At 39.6% G+C, this 24,657-nt stretch overlaps 1 protein-coding gene across 1 annotated transcript; it reads left to right on the plus strand.

Annotated features, from left to right (window-relative positions):
* The first annotated feature begins 4,328 nt into the window (after window positions 1–4,328).
* On the plus strand, window positions 4,329–23,582 carry SEC61A1 (SEC61 translocon subunit alpha 1). Its single transcript, XM_051983294.1, has 12 exons — window positions 4,329–4,576; window positions 4,731–4,798; window positions 8,754–8,819; window positions 8,934–9,012; window positions 9,987–10,118; window positions 12,661–12,770; window positions 13,085–13,238; window positions 16,246–16,406; window positions 18,612–18,809; window positions 19,149–19,340; window positions 19,745–19,821; window positions 20,642–23,582. The coding sequence occupies exons 1-12, from the start codon at window positions 4,570–4,572 to the stop codon at window positions 20,826–20,828; spliced, it is 1,431 nt and encodes a 476-aa protein (XP_051839254.1). The 5' UTR covers window positions 4,329–4,569; the 3' UTR covers window positions 20,829–23,582.
* Window positions 23,583–24,657: the final 1,075 nt, after the last annotated feature.

Here is a 24,657-nt window from a genome sequence, read left to right on the forward strand (position 1 = left end):
GAAAGATGTCATCTTCATCCAGAGAAAGAACTGATAAATAAAAGTATGATATAGAATAATTTAATGTAACAATAGCCTTCTCTAAGGTGGAATGGAGGAAGAGAGAGAGAAAAAAGAATTTACATGATAACTTTTTTTATATCTGGAGAGAAGAGCAAGTTGTATATAGTAGATTTGCAGGTTCATGTATGATCATCTTTTTTATTGTACCGTATTACGAAAATGCTCATTTTGTTCTGAGCTGAAAATAAAATATATTTTTTTAAATAGATAAATAAAGCCCTGAGGAAGTAGTTAGGGAAGAGCCTTCTCCCAATCTTCTGCTAAGGGTCTCTGTTCCTTTTGAAAGAGCGTAGTAATATTCTCCGAAAAGATGGAATAACCAGCTGAGCCTGAAGCTGGAGATGGTAGAGACTGCCCTTTCCCATCAAAGAGGAAGCCAAGGAAATCCAACAAATTGATCTTTACAGCAGAGTAGCCCTGGTCTGCAGGGAGCCAGCTCAGTGGTCAAGCAATCTGTCCAGACCAATATGTCCAACAGAGACTCTGTTTCCTCAGACAGGCTGAGCAGCCAATCAACCTGTCTGTTACCAACACCCAGTCCCACTTGAAGTGACCTTCGAGAATTCTTCAGAGAAAGAAAAGATATCAAGACTGCAGTTCCAGAATTCTGAGCTGCCATGGTTACGTCTTTCCTACGTATGTAGTTCACTAACTACTATTACACTGTAAACTTGTGCCCACAATCTATTACCATTCATAGTATTCATGCCATTCAAGAGTCATAGACTCTTAGGTGTACTTAGAGAAAATCTACCCTAAGCGAAGGGAGAAATACACTATACTACTGGTCTTGCTAAGACATTTAAATAAATGCCTTCACTAAGAACCACATCTACTGTCATATTGTCTACAGAGAGCACACTGATAGGGACTCAAGTTACTCTTAGACATAATCACCCATCTAGGGCTACTCCTAGAATCTGAAATATCTGCTCCCTCCCTAGGGAGTCTGAGTTGGGGGATGAGCCCAGAGAAGAGCCCAGAAACTCAAATGTTTGCTGATGATCATCCAAAAGAAATTGCTGATGGTATCCTACATATTATATTATATATTAGAGTCCTCAGAGGAATGGAATAATGGAAATAAGTTTCTGTGAAACTAGTTTTTATAATTTTCTTTCATTGAATTTGAGACTTCATTGACGTAGGGAGCCGTGGAGGAGAAAACTTCTTTGGCAACTGCTTTTCGGTTTATAATCCGAGAGAATCACCTACAGAAGCAGAGACAAACACAACTGGACATACATTCCTAAGTACAGCCCAAACCAAATTAAAATATAATTGGGAAATAGTGAAATAAATTTTAAACATACAATAAAATACAGATAAAATTGAATTTTAAAACTAAATCTATATTCAGCCTGTAGAGATCCTTATATATGATATATATAATACCCCCAAGATCAAATACAAATGCTCTGTTTGGCATTCAAAGCCCTGTTCAATCCGTAGTCCATAAACAAGACATTCTTCCTCCGCATTTATGACATTTTCTCTGGTTGTCCCTCACTCCTGGAATGCTCTCCCTCTCCTCTCCAAATACTGATCTTCCTGGTTTCTGTAAAGTCCTAACTAAAATCCCACCTTCTAGAGGAAGCTTTTCCCCACCTCTCTTAATTCACACAAGAACGGTTTACTTTAGAAGGAAACCACTGAGCTCAGGCTTAAAGGGAGGTAGGGATGCCTGTGGGCCTTTCTTGATCTAACAATAACTATCTTTGGTTGGTATATATGTATACTGTACTTGATCTCTAAGCTTATATCTATTATTCTATTTTAGCCACATAATGGAACTACACTAAATTACAGTAAAATGTAAACTCCTTGACCTCAAAGACTCTTGGATTTTATCTTCCTAATTTCATTAAGTAGCACAATGCTTGGTATAGGCTTAACAAATGCTTATGAATGAATGAATGAGTGAATAAGTGAATGAATAAATGTTCTTTCCAGGAATTTCCCCCCAAAAAAATGTATATTTCCTCTTCTTCCCCTGATTCTGGTGAAGATTTGGAAGAATAAATACTCTTTCCAGGGAATTACCAAAAAAAAGAAAAAAAAAAGGCACATTTCATTTCTTCCCCCTGGTTTTGGTGATGGTTTGAAAGAATGAACATCCTTTCTATCAATTGCAAAAATGTACATTTCATTTCTTCCCCCTGAAGAAAGTCTGAAAGAATGGATGAATGTCTTTTCCAGGGATCACAAAATATGCACATTTCATTTATTCCCTCTGATTCTGGCGAAGGCCTTAAAAAATGAATGTCTTTTCCAAGGATTCACCAAAAAAAAAAAAAAAAAGGTGGGCATGTTATTTGTTCTCTCTGACTCTGGTGGAGGTCTGAAAGGATGAATGAATGTCCTTTCCAGGGATTCCCAAAAAATGCACATTTCATTTCTTCCCCCTGATTCTGGAGAAAGTCCGAAAGGATGAATGAATGTCCTTTCCAGGGATTCCCAAAAAATGCACATTTCATTTCTTCCCCCTGATTCTGGTGAAGGTTTGAAGGAATGAATGCTCTTTTCAGGGATACAAAAAAAAAAAAAAATGCTCACTTTATTTCCTCTACTCTGTTTCTGGGTGAGGATTTGTTTTTCCGATGAGAGGGTGCAATAAACCGTCTCTAAGATTTCTCAACTATGTCCTTGACTCTTTTTTTTTTTAATTTTTATTTAATAATTACTTTATATTGACAGAATCCATGCCAGGGTAATTTTTTTTACAACATTATCCCTTGCACTTGTTTCTGTTCCGATTTTTTTCCCCTCCCTCCCTCCACCCCCTCCCCTAGATGGCAAGCAGTCCTATATATGTTATATATGTTGCAGTATATCCTGGATACAATATATGTTTGCAGAACCGAACAGTTCTCTTGTTGCACAGGGAGAATTGGATTCAGAAGGTAAAAATAACCCAGGAAGAAAAACAAAAATGCAGATAGTTCACATTCGTTTCCCAGTGTTCTTTCTTTGGGTGTAGCTGCTTCTGTCCGTCATTTACCAATTGAAACTCAGTTAGGTCTCTTTGTCATAGAAATCCACTTCCATCAGAATACATCCTCATACAGTATCGTTGTCGAAGTGTATAATGATCTCCTGGTTCTGCTCATTTCACTTAGCATCAGTTCGTGTAAGTCTCCCCAAGCCTCTCTGTATTCATCCTGCTGGTCATTTCTTACAGAACAATAATATTCCATAACATTCATATACCACAATTTACCCAGCCATTCTCCAATTGATGGGCATCCATTCATTTTCCAGTTTCTAGCCACTACAAACAGGGCTGCTACAAACATTTTGGCACATACAGGTCCCTTTCCCTTCTTTAGTATCTCTTTGGGATATAAGCCCAATAGAAACACTGCTGGATCAAAGGGTATGCACAGTTTGATAACTTTTTGGATATAATTCCAGATTGCTCTCCAGAATGGCTGGATTCGTTCACAACTCCACCAACAGTGCATTAGTGTCCCAGTTTTCCCGCATCCCCTCCAACATGCATCATTATTTTTTCCTGTCATCTTAGCCAATCTGACAGGTGTGTAGTGGTATCTCAGAGTTGTCTTAATTTGCATTTCTCTGATCAATAATGATTTGGAACACTCTTTCATATGAGGGGTAATAGTTTCAATCTCATCCTCTGAAAATTGTCTGTTCATATCCTTTGACCATTTATCAATTGGAGAATGGCTTGATTTCTTATAAATTTGAGTCAGTTCTCTATATATTTTGGAAATGAGGCCTTTATCAGAACCTTTAACTGTGAAGATGTTTTCCCAGTTTGTTGCTTCCCTTCTAATCTTGTTTGCATTAGTTTTGTTTGTACAAAGGCTTTTTAATTTGATGTAATCGAAATTTTCTATTTTGTGATCAGTAATGGTCTCTAGTTCATCTTTGGTCACAAATTTATTTCTCCTCCACGAGTTTGAGAGATAAACTATCCTATGTTCCTCTAATTTATTTATAATCTCGTTCTTTATGCCTAGGTCATGGACCCTGTCCTTGACTCTTAAAGCAAGCTCCAACCTTCTCTCCTGCAGCCTCTCATGCCAGCCACACCCCCTAGGGCATGGGCGATGAGAATCACTCCTGCCTACAAGTCCCATGTTGCAGCGCGCCCGCGCATGCTCTCTGTTGCCAGCAGTGCGCTGTCCCAGCCTCCCCGCTCCGGAGGAGGGCGGGACGAGCTCGCGCAGGCCCCACGGCATCCCGGGAGTTGTAGTGTGGCTGCCTAGGGCCGGCCAGCCCGGTGCGTGGCAGGAAGCGGAAAGGCACCCGACAGCCGCCACCTCCGCCTCAGTTCTCCCGCCCGCCCCCGCGGCCCCGCCGGCTGCCTTCACTTCCCTTCCCGCCCCGCCCAGCTCGGAGGGAGCGGCGTTACTACTGACGTGTCTTTCTCTTCCTCGCTCTCTCTGCCTCTCTGTCCCCCGGCTGAGCCGCACCGCTCGCGGGCTCGGCCGCGGCACCCGTCGCCTCCCCGGAGCTTGAGCACCCGGCGCCGCCACCATGGGCAGTGAGTACCGAGTCGGGAACCCCGAGCCAGCCTCCCACAGGCCTAGTGCGGCGGGCCGGGCGCCCCGAGGCCCACGTCCCCATCGGCCCCACCCCCACCCCTGGACCCCCCGGGGGCCGCGGCTCTAACTCGCTGTCTCTCTTCCCTCTCGCAGTTAAGTTTCTGGAAGTCATCAAGCCCTTCTGCGTCATCCTCCCGGAGATCCAGAAGCCGGAGAGGAAGGTAAGATGGCCCGGGCAGCCCCGGGAGGAGAGGAGGGGTCCCGGCCCTGGGCCTCGGCGCGCGACGCCCCCTCAGTCCCGGGCCGAACTTCCCGGGAACTTGGAGCCGACTCCGGCATCCCGGGTAGGCGCTGGAAAGGGCTCCGGGGGGCTTGGCCTTCCCTGAAAAGCGAGGACCCCAGCCGGGACCTGGAAGTCTGCTCCAGGGGTCCCGGACTTTACCTGCCAAAACTCGCCACGGCCTCCTGCAGGGCTGCTTGCTATCCCTCGTGTAGTAGAGGGAGGAGGAGAGTGGGGAAAGCGAAGCAAGAGCCATGGGAGAGGGGCAGGAGGCTTTGTACAGGAGAACATTAAAGAAGTTACGATAGTGGTTCCAGAGGGGCTTTGTGGTGGAGAACAGCAAAGAACTTATGGTAGTGGTCAGCCCAGGGGCTTAGAGAACAAACAGCAAGGAAAGAACCCACAGAGGACCACTCCTCTTTATATTGGAGAACAGTATGGAATCACGGTAATTGTAAGCAAGAGGTCTTGGAGAACAGTACAGAGCCCTAGCAATTACTGTAGCAGAGATGAGCTATTAACATTTCAGAAGTCCAATTTCAATGCCTCTGAGCTGCTAAGATGATACCTTATCCTTTTTCTAGTTTTCTAGAAACTTTTTTTTAGTGGAAAGAATTAAGGCATTAAAGGTAAAATTGTACTGATTATATCAGAAGGTGTTCTTTATAATAATAGAATAAGGTTATTTATTCTATGCCTCAAAGCTTTGATTCTAAGCCACAAGGCCCTAAGTTTCTTCATTTTAAATGACATAACAGAAAAAGGTTTCATAAATGTTAAGTTCAAAATCATGTGGTTTGATAGATTCTGTGCTCATCTTTGTAGCTGTCTCTTTACTTAGTTGTGATTGTGATCAGTGTACGTGTAGTACACTTACTCTTATTTTGCAAACATGTTTTCATGAGTTGACAAAGTTCACACAGCCTATCATTTTTGTATTCTGTCATGTTTGTAATAGACCCATAAGCTATTTGACCCAGTTTCCGTATTGGTGCTCATTTGGGAGATAATTTGATTATAAAAAGAGAAATTGTTGACAGTGGGTTTCTAAGGCCCATAAGTGCAGAAAAATTAACAGAATCACAAATTTTTGATACTCTAAAGCAGCATTACATAGTACAAATTATAATAATAGGCTTTTTCCCCCCAGACATCTTGAACTGGATGTCTTTAATAAATTCATCATGTTTAAAACATTCATTTTTGCCCTTAAACCCTTCCCCCTCCTGCTTTCCATATGTAGAGGGCCACACCATCCTCCCAGCCCCTCAGGCTCACAGTGTAGGCGGCATCTTGCTCTGCTCACTGTGTCTCACCTCCCATATCTGAGCCCTTGCCAAGGCCAGTGAATTTTACTTTGGCATTTTCTCTCAGATATGTCCCCTTGTCTCCTCTGACATCACCATCCCCACTCCCTCCTAGGCCCTCATCCCTTCATCCCTGGACTGCTGCAACAGTCTGGTTGGGTCTGGTAGGTCTGCCTGCCTCAGTTTCCCCCACTCTAGTCCATCTCCATTCAGACCTGAAGTAATTTTCCTACAGTCCAAGTCTGATCATGTCATTCCCCTTCTCAGTAAACTCCAAGAGTTCTTTGAAGGATCCGATAGAAAATGCTTTCTCTGGCATTCAAAGCCTTTCATAAACTAGCCTCCTACCTTTCCTTACACCTTACTCCTTCCCAGCACATACTCTTTGATCCAGTGATCTTGGCCTCCTGGCTGTTCTAAGAGCAAACCACTCTGACTCTTGTCTCTGGGCACTTTTTCTGGCTAGCCCAGAGAGTGCTCCCCTTCCTCGGCTCTTGATTAGTCTTCCCCCACCTCCTCTTTACTTTCTTAAATCCTAGCTAAAATCCCACTTTCTACAGGGAGCCTTCCCCTATTAATTCCAATAATTTCCCTTAATTATTACCTATTCTATATATAGCTTGTTTTATATATATTTGCATGCTGTTTCATTCATTGAAGTTTCTTGAGGACAGGAACTGGTTTTTGCCTCCTTTTGTATCCCCAATGCTTACTACAGTGCTTGCCACATAATAATTGTTTAGTAAATGTTTACTGATTGATTATGTTAGAACTTTAAAGTTGGTCAAGTACTTGACTGATCTTGCCTTGTATGAGCCAAGTGTAAGGAGTCCAGAGGAACTTGAATTCCAAAGAGATTAAGTGACTGATTAGTATAGTTAATATCAGAGATGGAATTTGAACCCAGATTTTTTGACTTAATAAACAAAAGCTCTGGACTAAAAAGTCAAGACCCTTGAATAAGTTTTGATTCTCCCTTTTGACACATATCTGTAGCCAAGTCATGCCTCTTAGCTTTCTTAACTAAAGTTGTTTACCATATCTTAATGCTGTCTAAGTGTGAGCCGTAATTATCATTCTGTATTGTTTGACTAACAAATGAATTATTTAATTTACTTAATTTACCTACAGAACTTAAGCCTAATTTTCTTTTGATTTCTAACCATAGCCATTTCTCATTGGGATGAAAACTGTACAAATAAATAAAATCTATGGGTTATTTAGGAATCATTTTACCTAATAGTTAAATCTCTTTTCTCTTGAAACCTTTTTCCAGAGTTTCTAATATGTAGTAAAAATGGCTATTGGATTTCATTTCTTTTTATGATCACCTTATCGTGAAGATTCTAAAAGGCTTGAATTGGACAAAATAAAAGGATAACACAAGGCATGAATTTTCCTTAATTTGCCTCTCAGTCAAACATTGACCTAGTATAATTTAGTTCTAGCTCTAAGGATATTTATCACTTTCAAGTTGAGATCCTTAGAATCTCCCCATATGGAACTATTTTAATAAAAGCCTGATACCATATCAGTCTGAAATCATGTTGCCTATTTCAAATTTACATTTAAGACATTCTAGTGAGATTGTTGCATACAGAAGGAAGGGAGAGAGGCAGATTCACCAACAGGAATGTACTGCTATACGAGTAAATTTAAGATATGTCTGTTCTCCATTATAAATTAAGTCAAAGTTTGATTATTTAATAGAGCTAAGTGTGGGTAAATATGGATTGCATATCAGATGGCTATATTAAGGGGCATACCACAGTACAGACTAAGAAAATCATTATATCTTATCAAATGAGTAGAAGCAAGGTGACTATAGTTAATACCATGGTAAATCAAAGACTAGATGACTCAAGCCTTTTAAGTAGTTTTCCTTGACCCTAATAATATAAGATTATTTAAACAAAGAGAGAAAAGTCATCAGCATAGACATACGAGGAAAGTCAGTCTGAATCAGAATATTTTTAGAAAAATACAATTTTATTTTATTTGAGTATATGTAGTCACTTACTGGATTGTTAACTGTTTCTAAGCAGTGGTTCTAATGAAAACATAAAACTAATTTGTATTCAGTATGTACAATAATGACTTATCTGAGATCCTCAAAACATTGATTTTGCAAGTAGGTTAAAATATTAAATTCTCCTTACCTCTTCCCCCTGGCAAAAAGGTGTTTCATTTTTAACTAGCTCATTGAAACCACTTTTTCTCCACAGATAGTACAGTGGTTTAACCATGAGCCCAATCCAGACTGAATTATCACAGATTTAAAATTAGCAGAATTCAGAGTAACACTTTTTTTTTTTTTTTTACTGTAATTGGTGATAACCTTATTAAGTGTTGCCATATTTGTTTAAAAACCAAAGTTTGGCCATTTCATTATTTTTTATTCAAATACATTAGGTTTATGGATCTAATTAAAAACTTTTAATCCTGAAAATATTTACAATTGGCCTAGGATATTTAAGGTGTACGTATCCTCCTATAAAAGGAGAAAATAAAGGATTTCATTATTTTTATTGGACTGATTGCTGTGAAAAGTATTTCTGCTTCTTAAAACTTTTCACTGTTTTTCTCTAGATCCAGTTTAAGGAAAAGGTGTTATGGACTGCAATCACACTCTTTATCTTCTTAGTATGTTGCCAGGTGAGTTCAGTTTTAATATTTTCTGTGTTAAAGGTGTATTTTAAAAGTTATTGGGGTAAGAGATGTCGAGGTGAAGCTAAGTGTTGGCCCTTTGTTCTCTTTGCCTTTTTCCAGATTCCTCTGTTTGGTATCATGTCATCGGATTCAGCTGATCCTTTCTATTGGATGCGAGTGATCTTGGCCTCTAACAGAGGTAACGGACTATTTCTGTGAGCTTTGTGCAGTGGGTGATGAATTTAGCTGTAAATTTGAACTTTTTTCTGTGGTATAGAGAGTCTTTATGGAAAATATGGTTTTGGAGAATAGAGTAAATAAAGGAACAATGGGCAGCATTGAATATATTTATAAAATGTCCAAGTCAATACTAAGGCACTAAATTGTTTGGGATTGCATTTGTATGCAGTTTGTAATAACAAGATAAGACCTTGTATGAGAAACGGGATGGATTTTTAAAATGTGCCTGCACAAGAGAAACGATGAAATTCCTACCTGTCACCCCCGGTTTTGATAAGGTGGCCCACAACAGAGAATGTGTGATTTGTTTCTCAGCTGCATCTTTTTCATATCTATAGGTTATGCATATGAGTCTAAAATCTAAGGCAATTTTTTGTGTATAATCTCTACAGTTACATATGGTGGAGTTGGGTGGGTAGCTGTGTATTCCTGCTGATGTATTTGATTAACTAGTTTGTAAAAAATAGTTCAGTATCAGTTGGTGGTACAGCTCACTTTAGTATAATGAGAGGTAAAGATTTATTCACAGTTCTGTATACAATTGTATAGACACCCGTCCCTGTCTCTAGGAACTATTTGAATGTTATCCTTTTAAATAACAGATGAAGAGGTAAACCTTTCTTATCTCAACAAAACCAGAATGAATCTGTTGTGGTGAATTTAAATGCATGGGTCTGCCTAGAGACCATGTGATTCTCTAACAGAATGAGACATTGCCTGGCAGGATTTCCAGAATGAATTGGATTTCACTTTATAGTTAGTATTTCAGCATTATTTTTGCTTGGATTCAAATGTTGTATTTTCAGCCCAGACATGTTGTATTTATATAACTGGTGAACAGAAATGAATCAAGCTTTACCAGTTCACTTTGTCCAAATTTGACATCTTTCCTTGGACATTAGAAAATGTTTTATCTCCCCCATTGTCTTACAGGCACCCTGATGGAACTAGGAATATCTCCCATCGTTACCTCTGGTCTCATCATGCAGCTTCTGGCTGGAGCGAAGATAATTGAAGTGGGTGACACCCCAAAAGACCGTGCTCTTTTCAATGGCGCCCAGAAGTGTAGGTGACATTGTGAATAATGTTCTTAGATTTCTTAATGTTTCTAAGGTTCTTTAGGTTTCTGAGAAGATAAAGTCAATAAAAAATAAAAGTTTGAGCAGTCAGAGCAATGTTTCCCTTTTAAGTCTTTTAGCTTTCTGATGCTTGAGTCCCATCAAAACACTCCCTAGCAGCTGAATGGAATATAAAGGAATAAATCTGTTGTTCAGATTCAGAGCACTAAAAAGCATTATGCTTCCAGAAAGGTTTTTGTTTATTTGTTTATAAAGTAATGAGCAGGGAGTCAGGAAGCTTTGTTGTTTAGTCATGTCTAACTCTCCATGATCCCATTTGAAGTCTTCTTGGCAAACATGATAGAAGGGTTGGCCATTTCCCTCTTCAGCTCATTTTATAGATGAGTAAACTGAGGCACATGGGGTAAGTGGCTTGTCCAAAATTACACAGCTGCTAAGTCTGAGGCCAGATTTGAATTCTGAGAGATGAGTCTGCCTGATTCCCCATCTCACACTCTTTAGGGCACTACCTAGTAGCCCGAGGAACACCTGAGTTCAAATCCAGCAGAATAACAGTAGAACCTAGAGTTGACGTGAGGAACAAATGAAATATTAAGCTCTTAGCACAATGCCTCATACATAGTAGACTATTAATAAAATGCTTATTTCCTTCTTTGCCTTTTCAGCTGTGAAAAAAAAGTTCATTTGAGCCAGAAAAGACTGTACGTGTCCTAATGAGTAGCTTATTTACAATCTGCTTCATTCCCAGCTGTTATCAGTAACAGTGATCAAAAGCATTAGAGTTGACCTTGTGCTACTCACAGGATTGTTATTGGCGGTTAGAAATTATATCTAATATTGTTTGGCCAGCATATATTCTTTTACCGGTGGATTGCACAAGCTGTTTCAATTTTATAACATCATTTTAAACAATAGAAAGATGAGTATTTACGATTTGGTATCTTTTCTTGTGCCTTAAGATCTTATACTTAATGGGTGGAAATATTATTTTAATCTGTAGCCCCTTTTACATATATGTATATGTGTGTGTGAGCACAGATTTTTTTAATTTAAATAATAAATTTTAAAAATTATGTTTGGAAGCATAAAATATTCATTAAGCCTGGATCATCGCATTGAAACATTGAATGATTTGTTGAGTACATCATAGGAGACACTGACCACTGAACTTGGAGTTAGAAGATAATTGGTGTAAGTTTTGACTGTGGAACTTCCTGGGTAGATGACCATGAGAAAATTACAACATTTCAGCCTCAGTTTCCCAATCAGTGCTTTGTAGCCTATAAAGTACTATATGACTAAGCTGCTGTTGTTGATCATTGTTGAAAAGACTGCCATTCCTCTTTATGTCATTTTCCTCAGGAATTTGGTGCCAGGCAAACAATTCTGCAAATAAAATCAAACTTAGAATTATACTTGACTAGAGTGTTGGGGTTAAAAAAGAAATCACAGAACAGAATAAGCCAGAATTGAAGCTGTAGGCCTAGTGATGTATCTAGTACTGTGAAAGCATTCCTGAAGGGGTGGGAGGGGACACAGCGCTGCTTGTGACAATGAAAGTTTGATGATGTCAAATGGGCTTCAAAATGGGAAGCTTCTACGAGGTTAAAATAACTTGTAGGAAACAGAGATGTCTCTTTAAAGAGTAAGTTTTTCCCCTTCATATATATTCTGTTGATCCTTAAGAGAGAAAGATCATTGTTCAGTAATCTTTGGGTGAATTGGATTCTACTTGGTGCTTAGTGTGCTCTTCATATGCACCTTTGGGCCTGTGATTAAGCTTGGGCTAAAACCTCAGGCCAGCCTTTTGGGCAAATGTTAATGGACTCCCAAATAGCTTCCCTTCAAGAAGACTCATTTACTTGTGAACTCAGACACCTACTGTCTGAGAGACCTTAGGCAAGTCACTTTGCCTTTGACTGCCCAGGGCATAAGATCCAATAAGAGGATAATTATAAAGCACTTAGCTCAGTGCCTAGTGCAAATTAAGCACTGTATAAATGCTTATTCCCTTCTCTTCTCCTTGCATTCATTTATGTAACACTTTACAGTTATAAAGTACATACACAAATGTTCTTGTTTTAGTCCATAGCTCCACAGGGTAGGTAATAGTGTTCCAATTTTCAGATAGGAAAACAGGCTAAATGATTGCCCAGGGTCACAAAACTAATAAATGGCAGAACCAAATCTACACTTCAGTTCTTCTAGTTTCCATTTCAGTGTTCTTTGCTCTAGCCAGTGTGATATCAGAACTTATATAGGGCCTGAAATTTCCAAGCACTTCTGTGTTTTAATTTTTTTCTTTGCTAATTATTTAAATTAATTTGCCTTTTGAATAGCAAAAATAAAATTAGGAACTAGGTTTCCTTTTCTTGGAAGGCATTCTGCTACTTTTAAAGCACGTTAATGGCATGCTTTAAAGCTGATATCATAGGGATACTTGGTGATCTTAATTTTAAAATGTTAGCTGCTACTACCTTCTGTGGCCGCCATTGTGAATTGTGATCTGATATTTCTTTGGTTTACAGTATTCGGCATGATTATTACTATTGGCCAATCAATTGTGTATGTAATGACTGGCATGTATGGAGACCCCTCTGAGATGGGTGCTGGCATCTGCCTCCTGATCACCATTCAGGTAATTAATTTGCCAGAATAGCTCCTTTCTTTCTTCCTTTCCAAATCTTTCACTAATCATTTTTGCGTAACCCATCTGGCTGGTACAGAAATGGGATCCTCTGGCTGAGGGTGACCTCTGAGGGCCCCATTTTTGTCCTCAGACCCAGCTGAGGAGGAAGTGCTTAGAGCCATTCTCCATTAGACCAGGACGGCCTCAGCTTGTCTCTTAGTGGCGGTGCCCCAGAAGCCTAAGGGCAGTGCAGGCCTCAAAGTGCCAGTGATGAACAGCATGGGGTATCTGCTGCTGACCTTGTTTTCCATTAACCATTGTAGCTCTTTGTGGCTGGATTAATTGTCCTGCTGTTGGATGAGCTCCTGCAGAAAGGTTACGGTCTGGGTTCTGGTATCTCTCTCTTCATTGCGACCAACATCTGTGAGACCATTGTGTGGAAAGCGTTCAGCCCGACCACCGTCAACACTGGCCGAGGTAAGCCCGACCTGCACCCGTCTCCTGGCCCTTCGTCTCGTAAATAGATGTTCATGTGCATCCAGCCTCTCCCCTTCGCTGTTGAAAGTGCTTTGAGTGCCCAAACAAGTGCTGAAAAAATCTACCTGGAAACAGAAGACTTTTTAAATACAACTTCTCTGTGCCGAGGGGAAACCCTTTAAACAACTTAGATGTTAATTGTCATGTAACCATAGTTATTTGATCAATGATGTGGAATCCTGTTGGAAGCAAACAGCTAACATTGAAGTGTTTTGTGTCTGCTGAATTCTGGGGCCGTCATTCTTGCCTTACAGTTTCTAGTCTAGTTAGTGAGACAGAAAACAAAGGAACGAGTTTTTTTTTTTTTTTTTAACCAAGCAGATTATGTCCTGAAGAAAGCTTTGAGTGGAGGAATGAGGGTCAGGTACAGCTGATAAAGAGGTGCTCCCTAGATTTTAAAAATAGGTGTTCAAGAGCTCTGAAGCAGATGGGTAGATACTGGTGGAAGAATAGGGAAGGGAGCACGTGTTAGAGGGCAAGGATCCTTCACCTGAGCTACAGGGAACGTGTTCATAGCAGTGAACTGCTGCAGGGAGGTGTAATGACAGGAGTACTCTGGGAGAGGGCGGGGGAAAGTCTAGAAGAACAGGTTGAGGGGGGGACCAAGCAGGAGAGGGGCAGGCAGCGTGGATGACTAAAGTGGGCAAGAAAAGGGAGTCAGGGCTATGCTCTTAAGAGTTGTGGGAAGAACTGGAAGAGGCATAAGACAGGCTGACAGCAGAGGAGGTTGGGAAGGTCTGTGGTGAAGAGGGTGGAGGAGTTTGAAGGGTCTTGTGGTCACACTTGGACTTAGAGGCATCAGCAAGAAGATGTTTTAGCTGAAGGTTTGGATTGAAAAGGAGGGGAGGGAGATGTGGGAGCGATCTGTCTGCAAGTAACCACTGACACCATAATGGGGGAGTGGGATGAATGGGGTTGAGAGTGTGTAAAGAGTTAGAACTGAACTCTGCATGAGGAGAGAGTCCCCTAGACAGACACAGAGCGTCAGGCGGAAGTGAGCTCTGCCATCTCGGGCCCTGCCACCTCTGAGTAGTCTTTGGTCCTATTTCTCTTACAAGTGGCCAGCATTACCAACCACAAGTAAGGGAGAAAAGAATTGATATGGGACAGTTGGTTTTGGTCTGGAGGAAACTGTTTTATGTTGAAGGTGTCAATTCGGGGCATAGTAAGCGTGGGGGCTGAATTGTCAAGAGTAGAGCAAGGGTTAGAGAGCAAGGACAGAGGCAGCTAAGTAGAGATAGCAGGGAAGGGTCCTTGCAGAAGGTGGGAGGGAGGGCATTGGAGAGCTGGGACCAGCAGAGTTGCCGCTGTCATTGGGTTCTAGAGGACGTAGAAGGGGCAGGTTATAAGAAGACTGGAAATGTAAGAAGGCACAAGGGTATGAAAGGCTTTAAAAACCAAGCGGCAATTTCTCTTAATCCTAGAGGCCTAAGGAATCCTGGGAAGTGAAGTGGTCAGACCTGTAGAGACCAGTCTCACAGCTTGGATGATGTGCTAGAACAGAGAAAGTCCTGGGACTTGGGCCCCCAACCTCTTATTACATTAGTCCAGGTTTGGGGACAGCAGCATCAGAGCAGAGAGGGCACGAAGGAGAGTTGTTGTGGAGGTAAGATTGTCAGGACTTGATATGGGGACTGGGTAGTGAGAGGGCAAACATTCAGTTGGGAAAGAACAGGGGGAAGTGCTATATTAGTCAGAAGGGCCTGTGAGATTAGATGCTAAATAGTGGTGGAAGTTTGAATAAAGCTAATTCTGTACCTTCCCCTGTGACTTGATAGAACAGATCCCTGCACTTCGTGTTGTTCTCCCCCAGGGATAGAGTATGCCTCTATTGGGCATCATTTACTTGTTGATTGACTCAGAAAAATACATGTTTGTTAGTTATAAGAACAAGATAGATGGACCTAGAGAAATTCATTATTAAAATGAATGACAAAATAGTTCTAAAAATTCTTCAGTACTTTAGGGTGGCAAATGGGAAGGCCCCATTTTTCAGTTCCTGCATTAGGTAGTTTGAGTTAAGAAAACATAATTGCTGTGTAGAAGAGTCAACCAGTAAAGCTTGTTGGATCCTATAGGTAGCATAGATGGATAAAGACATTTAAATGCTAACCACATTGTAGAATTGTGCTCAATGTTAGAGATACCTATAAAAGCAAAGAGAACAGCCCTGATCTTTGAGGCATGCTAATGAGGAGTGCAGGAAATCTGGGAAACAGAGAAAACAAAGACACTTAGAGGAGATGGCTTCATATAATTCAGTGCTTTAATATGAGAGTAGTTTGATTTCCTGGACTTTATTATTCCCAGCCAAATCAAATTAACATATTTATTACTCAGCTATAGGGTGCAACTATCATTAAGAAAGGAGGTACTAGTTGCATAAGACTTTTTCTGAGGGATAAAGGGCTTGCTTTTAAGAATCAGGTTACTTAAGTAGATGTTTTCCATTTCATACTTGGATGCCATATACTGAGTTCACATTTCTGGGAATGATGCAAGTGCAAGGAAATTTAGGTTTCTGCCAGTAAGCCAGCACCAGTTCATTGGGGCTGATTGCCAAATATTCATAGTGGTATAATTGCTTTATTGTGGAATTATAAAAATGCAGATAATGTACAAGAACATTTATATAGGGGGACAATCAGTTAAAAGCACCATCAAGTAGCTAGATGATTTTGTCAAATTTTAATTAAACCATTAACTTCAAGGTTAGAGAAAAGGAGCCTACTCTTTTTTTTGACTCTTGATCATTAACAAAAAAACTTGCAGGCCATATGGGAGTTATCTTAGAATATCATTTTTTTTTCCTCCGACTACAGCAACTTCAAATCATGCAACTTAAAACACTGGCAGAAAGAATGAAAATTAGTAGAGGAATACCATAGTCAATATTTTGGGGGGAGGGGAATATTAATTACTCTTTTTCTGGTTCTTTTTGTTTTAGGTATGGAATTTGAAGGTGCCATCATTGCATTGTTCCATCTGCTGGCTACACGAACAGATAAAGTTCGGGCCCTTCGAGAAGCTTTCTACCGCCAAAACCTTCCCAACCTCATGAATCTGATTGCCACCATATTTGTATTTGCAGTTGTTATCTATTTTCAGGTTAGTCCATATCTTTTCTTGAGATTCCAATTGTTTGGGTACTTAGATTGGATTACAAGTTCTCACAGGCATTCATGAAATCTAAAGGTCTAAAATAATTTCAGTATTGGACTTATCCTGTTGATCTTTAAGGTCTGGGCTTGGGGGGCAGGAAGAGAGGTGGGTTACATGGTTTCTTTGGTTTAGGGGATTCCTGATGAGAAATCTCCCTCTATAAATCTGCACTTACTCTTCACTTTATAGTCTTAATAAGTTTGCTGGGAGCACTTAGAAATTGTGACTTGCCCAGAGTCACAGAGCCAGGCCAGTCCTTTTCAAATGGGTCTTAAAACCCATTGCTTTCAAGGTGGGCTTCTTATCATCAGTGCCATTGCTGCTTCTCAGCTAAATATTGAGTGATATGAAGCAGTTTTCAGGCCTTTATTTAGTGCCAAATAAGTACAAAGTAATCTCCATTGGAGTCTAAGTGAAAAAAGCAATTTAACAGTAGACAGAGTACCAGCCCTAGAATCAAAAGGACCTGAGTTCAGATTCGGCCTTTAAGTCACTTACTGACTGTGTGAACTCAACCAAGTCACTTAACACTGGTTACCTCAGTTTCTTATCTATAAAATAAGTTGAAGAAGGAAATAACAAACCGTTCCCCTATCTCTGCTAAGAAAACCCCAAATGGGGTCACAGACATGATTGAAAAACACTGAACCAGCAAGAGTGTTAAGAGTTACAATGAAAGGATGTGGTAGAGCCAGATGAGAGCATAGGAAAAAGTGAGCCTGGGAATGGGGGTAAGGAGCAAGGATTGGGGGGAGAAGGGGAGAATCGGCTCTGGTCTGGACATTGTAACTGAAAATCATAAGGATTCTGAGTGGAGCCATTGATCCAGGAAGGAGATTATGCCTTCCACAGCAGATGTGTTGGTTTGATCACCAGTTGTGACATCCATTTACAAAAAATAATAGTTGTCAGGAGTTATGTAGCTAAGCTCAGAGTTGGATCCAAAAGAATCTCTTTGATTCATTTGAATCAGAGGTTTAAAAACTCCCAAGTCTGCCAACTGCTTTTGCTAAAAATAGAATAGAAAGAATATAGTGTCCTGGAGTGAGAAACCTGGTCACTCACTGTCACCAGTTAGTTTTGTGACCTCAAGCAAGTCACTTAGCCTCTACTCAGTTGTCTTTGTTCTAAAATGAGAGGTTGGGACCAGATATGTGTGAGGCCATTTTAACTCCAGATCAGGATAAAACAGGTTTCCTTTGTTCAGTTATAGAACAATTCCATTTTAAGGTGGGTCAAATCTCTGACACAAATAGCAAAAAATAAGACACAAGAAAGCAGGGCATTCAGTGGAAGAAATAGTACAAACCTTTGTTATAATGTTTTTCCACACTTGTCACAGTAATTGACTTTTTAAAATGGAATGTTCTAAATGTCAATAATTTCAGTGGCTGAGACACTGAAACCTGTACACAAACATCACATGTGTTCTTAAGAAAAATTTGAACTTGATGTTTATAGCCCAAATAGAGAGGTAAATAAAGTGCTGCTCCCTTGATGGTATAAAACTGGAGGGGAGGGGAGGGAGAGGTTAGTTCAGCCGTTGTAAAAAAAAAAAAAAATTTTGTTATAATTTTCAGCTCCTCGGTATAACAAGTGATGAAGGACATAACATCCATTAAGGCCCTAACTTTTGCTTTATATATCTGTTTGTATATTACCTGTTTGTTTTGGGGGTTTTTGCAGAAATTGGTAACAACATTATTGATGGTTTATTAAGAAGCCTGTTTTTCAGAGCACTGGAGACATGGAGAGAGGGTTAAAAACTTTAAAAGATAAAATCTCTATTATGAAAAGGCTTCATTGGGGGGGTGGGGCAGTACAGCTGAAAAATTCAGTATCTATTAAACTACAAGAAGAATAAAATGCAAAGGAACATTGGTGGACACTTTGAAAAGATTGGAAGAAATTAGGGTGATGAAGGAAGTCCTCTTGTAGCAGCTGGGAGGCCTTAAAGCAAGATTTTAATTACCAAAAAATATTTTTGAAGAAGCTATTGTGTGTGAAATTACTCTGTTGGCCCCCAGTACTATCTCTGCTTCTGATTTCCTTTTTCTTCCTTCAGCAACCCAAGGAACTCTTGGCCAGAAGGCTCAGCATGTGCCATATGGTTATGTATAATAAAATAAATGTTTGGCTTTGACTCCTTAGGGCTTCAGAGTTGACCTGCCTATCAAATCAGCACGTTACCGTGGTCAGTACAACACCTATCCCATCAAGCTTTTCTACACTTCCAACATTCCCATCATCCTTCAGTCTGCTCTCGTATCTAATCTGTACGTCATTTCCCAGATGTTGTCCGCTCGCTTCAGTGGCAACTTATTGGTTAGCCTGTTGGGCACCTGGTCTGTAAGTATATGTCTCTTTTAACATATTTGTTTTTTGGTTGTGTGTGTATGTGTGTACACACAATTCTGGTCTAAGTTAATGTGTGATTACATGGGGTCAAGTATTTTTGCCCATATAATTCTTAAGTATATTGCTATTAAAAATAAAAAACAGTGCTTTTGAGCAGGGGAGGAGGAGAAAATTCTGGGAGGCATTTTTTTTCCCCCATGACAAATGAAATTGGAAATGTTTCCATTCAGTTTCAGAGTTCATTTAATCTGAATACTATTTTTGACTACAAATTTGAGAACTGAGATTTAACAGAATGGCATTAACTTGCTTTGTTTTTACTGTCTCTAGGATACTTCTTCTGGGGGTCCAGCTCGTGCTTACCCAGTTGGTGGCCTTTGCTATTACCTATCACCCCCAGAATCCTTTGGCTCTGTGTTAGAAGATCCTGTGCATGCAGTTGTATACATAGTATTCATGTTGGGTTCGTGTGCCTTCTTTTCCAAAACTTGGATTGAAGTTTCAGGCTCCTCAGCCAAAGATGTAAGTAGAAATGGAATTGGCACACAATGGGGAGAGGTCTTATTAACTACTTTGCCATCTAAGTATCTGAGATGTTCTCCAGATCCCACAAATATTATATTATACAAATAGTACAGTGAGATTAAAATAAATATAAAGATATATAACTTGAGTTACAGTTTAGCTCTTTGCCCAAAGCAAAACACTGAATTTGTAGAGATCTGAGAAGAGAAGTAAGATTCAGGAAAGGGTTGCTTGTCATCTGACTTCTCTGCAGCAGTTTAAGTCTTTGAATCTGTGTTGGGGTTTTTGTTTTATTGTCAGTATTCTGAATAACAGATTTATTATTAAATTAAAACTTATATGTTGATTTTATATTTATGGATGAAGGTAATCTGTTTTCTCCTCTAACGGGTGGCATGTAGGTTGCAAAACAGCTAAAGGAACAGCAGATGGTAATGAGAGGTCACAGAGAAACTTCCATGGTCCATGAACTAAATAGGTGAGTAACCAGTTTTTTACCTTTCACAGACATTGACTCTGCTAATGTGATATCAGTATTCCCATTCAGAGCATGTGTGTGTGTGAAAAAGATCTTTGTAGTTGAGCTTTGATCACCCATTCCCCAATAAGATTTCACATTTTTATTTCATCTTGTGGGAGAGTGATCTTATGTTCTTGAATGCTTTTCTCTGGGATGACAAGCTTTGGCTAATCCTAACAAGCTGGAAGAGCTTTTGTATGTAGGCCTAATAACAGGATTGTATATCTGTCACCCAAGAACTCACCTAATTAAACTCAGGATCATCACCAAGTTTTTTGGCTACTAGTATGAATTTTTTTCCAACCAAAGTAATTTAAAAATTTTTACTGAGTCAGAGAGAGGTTTCAGTCTTTATGTGTGGAGGGATTATCTAGTGATGATATCAGTGATTTTTGATAGGCCATTGATCAATGAAATTTAATTGATTCTAGTTGTATTCTGCATTTGAAGGGTATAGCTCATTTGGGGGAGTAGGGGTGGATATAGATTTCATATCATGAAACTGGGGGCAATTATTTTAGTATAATTAATTTAGTATAATAGGCTTTTGGCCTATTTTATTCTTAAACCTTATTGTTCTTGCACAATCTGAGCTTGTTCAGTGGTATAAAGAATTAAGATGAATTCTGCTGAGTTTAACCACATAAAACTGATGCAGAAGAGCTGGGTGATGGGTTTTTTGATGAGATTAAGGAACGCAGCATGCAGATGGAAATAAATACCAAGAAACTCAGGGTTTGGTTTTTCCCATTCCAATTGCTGCTAATTCTTCTCCTAGGTACATTCCCACAGCTGCTGCATTTGGTGGTCTGTGCATCGGGGCCCTCTCAGTCCTAGCAGATTTCCTCGGAGCTATTGGATCTGGAACGGGAATCCTGCTTGCCGTCACCATCATTTACCAATACTTTGAAATTTTTGTCAAGGAACAGAGTGAAGTTGGCAGCATGGGAGCTCTCTTGTTTTAAACTATGCCTCTTCATGGACCTCGAAGAGGGAGAGTATTCTTGAATTGTACAAGAAGAGAAAAGAAATAACCAAAATCTTGTTACAAGAGCTCTTATTGAAGGAGTCACATATGTCATGGTAGAACTTTTGTTTAATATTCTTTCATTCCAACTTTTTTGTATCATATGTGCACTTTTTTAAAGTGCTAAAGGATGTCAAAAATCTTGTTTTTAATCCTGGCATTAGCAAAAATAATTGTAGAAATGGAATTTTCTTTATTTGACATGTGTCCCCTCAGCTTAATTGATGTAAATGATTAATAGTTTTCCAAAGTAGCATCACTTTTTTAAAGAATTATTATGCTGTGAGTTTGTCTTCTCAGCACTGACTGTTGCTGTAGTAGTCATAATTTCTACCATTCAGAGGGACCTATGAATCTGGTTATAAGCACAAACATCATTAAAACTGATCCAGTTCATACTAGGAGTAGATGGGAGAAATCCGACTTTAGACTCAGGTAGCAAGAAGGAAGCATTAATCACATTGAAATTTTACCAGAGGGTGTTTCTTTTAAATGACCTGATGAAAGGCATCACATTAGCATAAGACTGTTTCCAGATACATATTTTTTACTTTTAAAAGGAATCAATCTGGGTAGTCTAGCTTTTCCCAGGGAAGAGAATTATAGCATACCTAAGATTGACAAATATAAACAACAGCAACATTGGGAAGACTGGCAAGTGGCTGAAGCTCTCTTTCTGGTTGTCATCACCTTTGGCTATGCTAATTGAACCAAGGAGGACTAAAATACCAGAAACTGGTGGTCTTGCTTCCTACGTGCTCAATGAATTTTGCTTTTGAGAAGTCAGGAGTTCCTTTGCTTTAAGAAGTTGAGCCTAGCTGGACTAAGCAATCAGTTTCTCTGGAGATATATTGAAAACTGATTTTTCTAGACTAGCCTTCCTAGCTCAGAGCTGTGCCTGAGAACCCTCTAAGTGGCATTTACATATCTTATCCTGATGCTTCCAGTTTATAGTTCCAGACATCTCATAATCATTTTCCCCTGAGTCTTCCTGCCTGTTTGCTCTTTTCACTCCCACCCCTTCAAAATATATTTCCAAAAAGGAAATATTTCAGCAAGTAATTAGGTATAGAAAGGCAGTCCTGTTCTTATAGCCAGTTCCATCATACACATTAATTATTTTATAGGAAGATTTAAAACATTACCCTACTTGTATTTTTAGATCTTTTTTTAAAAAATTGTACATAGGACCAAATACAAGCAGTGTAAAGAAAAGGAAACCAGGGAATCGGGTTCTATAATAAACCAGTATTGTCCAAAATGGAGAAAGGGATAAACGTAGAACAAGTAGTAAGATCAGAATTTTAAAGCCTACTTTTTTCATATGTTGGTCCAATATTATTTTTTTTTAAGTCTTAAAGAATGATGTCCAAAAACTGTTTCCATCCTCAGCTATCAAATGGACTGCAGGAATTAAGATCTTTTTGAATTTGGGGATATTTAAGGAAAGGCTGAGAGATTAATGTAGTGGGCATAAGAAAAGATAGGTTGGCAAAATTCGCTCGGGTCTGTCTAGTTTGTTGACCTAGAAATAAGGAAGATTTTGGAATTTGGTGGTACCAGAGAGGAAAGAATCCTTGAAAGGAGAATGTGGACACAAGGTGAGAATTGAGAACCCAGGGCTGGTCTGTGGTGCAGTCTGGGGTCATGGAAGGGGGCTGTACTGGAGATGAAGGGAGCACAATGGAAGTTAACCCATAAGCTACAACTGCCACCTCAGGTGGAGTGTTTTATATGAAGTACCGGGTGTCCCAAAGTCTTTAAGCTACTAATATGTAGCACTTTTAATATATTAAACTTTTATTATATTAAAAGTGTTACATGTTAGTAGCTTGAAACTGCACAGAGATTTTGGAACATCCTATATTTCAACTAGCCCCAAGTCAGGTCTGATTTCTGCTAGAAAGAGCAATGTAAATGTTAAGTCACATCTAAGATCTTGGACACTTGAGACTATCTTTGCCAAATCGTTTGGATTTGGTTCATGGTGGTGGTTGGGTGTTGAATTGTTGAGAATCCTCTGTGATATTAACAAGAAGCAGCCAAATAGTGACTTTGATGGCCTGGAAGTGAGTGGGTATCATGGAATTCTAGAGCCAGAACAGACTTGCAATTATCTTAATTCATTTTAGAGAAGAAATTGGGGTATGAGTCCAAGTCTCCCAGCTTTTCTAGTCCCCAGCACCATGTGTAACCACAGCTGGGCCCATCTAGGACCAGAGGATTATTTCTGAGACACTGATCCTTGCCTTCCCCCACAGACATTGAGCTTTGCTGGCTGCCTTCCATTGCTAGAGAAATCTTCTCGCCTTCTGTAAGATATCCTCCCCTTCTGACTCTTCCTGCTTAACCCCATTGTAGCATGCTACAAGCAGAAACCCATCATTGGGGTGCAAGTGTGGAAGAACAAACCAAATAGTTGTTTGTGCTTTTTATTTGGTTTTTAAACTACTCCATATACACTTGACCTTCACTGGTACCATTAACCATGTGTCCCTGACATTTGCAAGTGACAAAGCATCCTTGCTCTGTGTAATTGCCAAGTCTCCAAATCTGTGGGGTTAGGGCCTTGTGCGACAATGCAAACTGGGGCCAATGCTCAGCCACCTTTGGAGGTTTGTTGATAAGGTAAATCCTGACATAACAGAGGAATGGAAACAAGCCATGAATAAAGAAATGTTTTACAATTCCACATTTTTATGTTCTCTTTGCTTTTGTCCAATTTCTTTCTAAGAAGGACTAGTGAAGGGGGGAAAAACCTTGAGTGAAAATTTAGAAGCAAAATTTGGATAGAGTACTACATCAGAAAGCTAGGGAACTGCCATCTTCAAAATAAATATTTGTTCATAGAAGTTGCCTTCTGGCTAGGGTAGCACCATTCGGTATTGATGTTATATAAAGACAAGTCTTGGTAATTTATGAAGTCTCAGTTCTTGGGTTTCTGTATTTTTAAAATGAATTCTCCTTTATACTTTTGCACTACACTAAATATAAGACGTTTTTCCTTTTAGAAAATCTGAACCAGAATTGAACTCTACCATTAATACGTGGCAATAGACAGTGTGGAGTAGCAAGAGGAGCCTTGGACTCAAGTCAAGTTGATGCTGAAAGTGAACTCAGATCTTGACTGACACATTAGCTGTATATGGCTTTAACCTATTTCTATAACCATGAAAAGGAGCTAATACAGATAGTTTCTCACCAAGTAATGGTGAAGACAAAGATAATGTATATAGCTGGTTTTCAAGCCTGAAAGCTCTTTGGTCCTCCTGGTTTTGCTTTCCTAAGCAATCTACCCCTTGTGATTTTACTCTTAGAAGAGCAGTATTTCAGAGTTGAAAAGAACCTTAATCCAATCTGTACACAAAAGAAATCCCCACTATAAGGTTGAGCAGAGAGCTGAATCTGATAAGATAATGTCAAGACCAGAGCTAAAAAGAAAATTTGACATTCAAACACAAGACTAAAGAGAAGCCTGAAAAGGTAAAAAAAAAAAAATCATAGGGGACTAAACAGGGTTACACTCCTATATGGGAAAATGATAACGTGTAATCCTGAAGAACTCATCACTAGGGCAATTAAAAGGTGTCTAATTAGAAGGCATGGATGTGAGTTATGTTGAGATGGTCTCAAAAGAAGATGGAAGCATGAAAAAGGGAAACTAGAGAAGGGGAACTAGTGAGGAATCCGTGGAAGAGTTCAATACAATAGAAGGGAAAATGGAGCAGGCAATGCCTGAAATCCACTCTCGGCTGAACTGGTTCAAG

The sequence above is a fragment of the Antechinus flavipes genome, chromosome 1, assembly GCF_016432865.1.
Source record: "Antechinus flavipes isolate AdamAnt ecotype Samford, QLD, Australia chromosome 1, AdamAnt_v2, whole genome shotgun sequence".
NCBI classification, from domain to species: domain Eukaryota; kingdom Metazoa; phylum Chordata; class Mammalia; order Dasyuromorphia; family Dasyuridae; genus Antechinus; species Antechinus flavipes.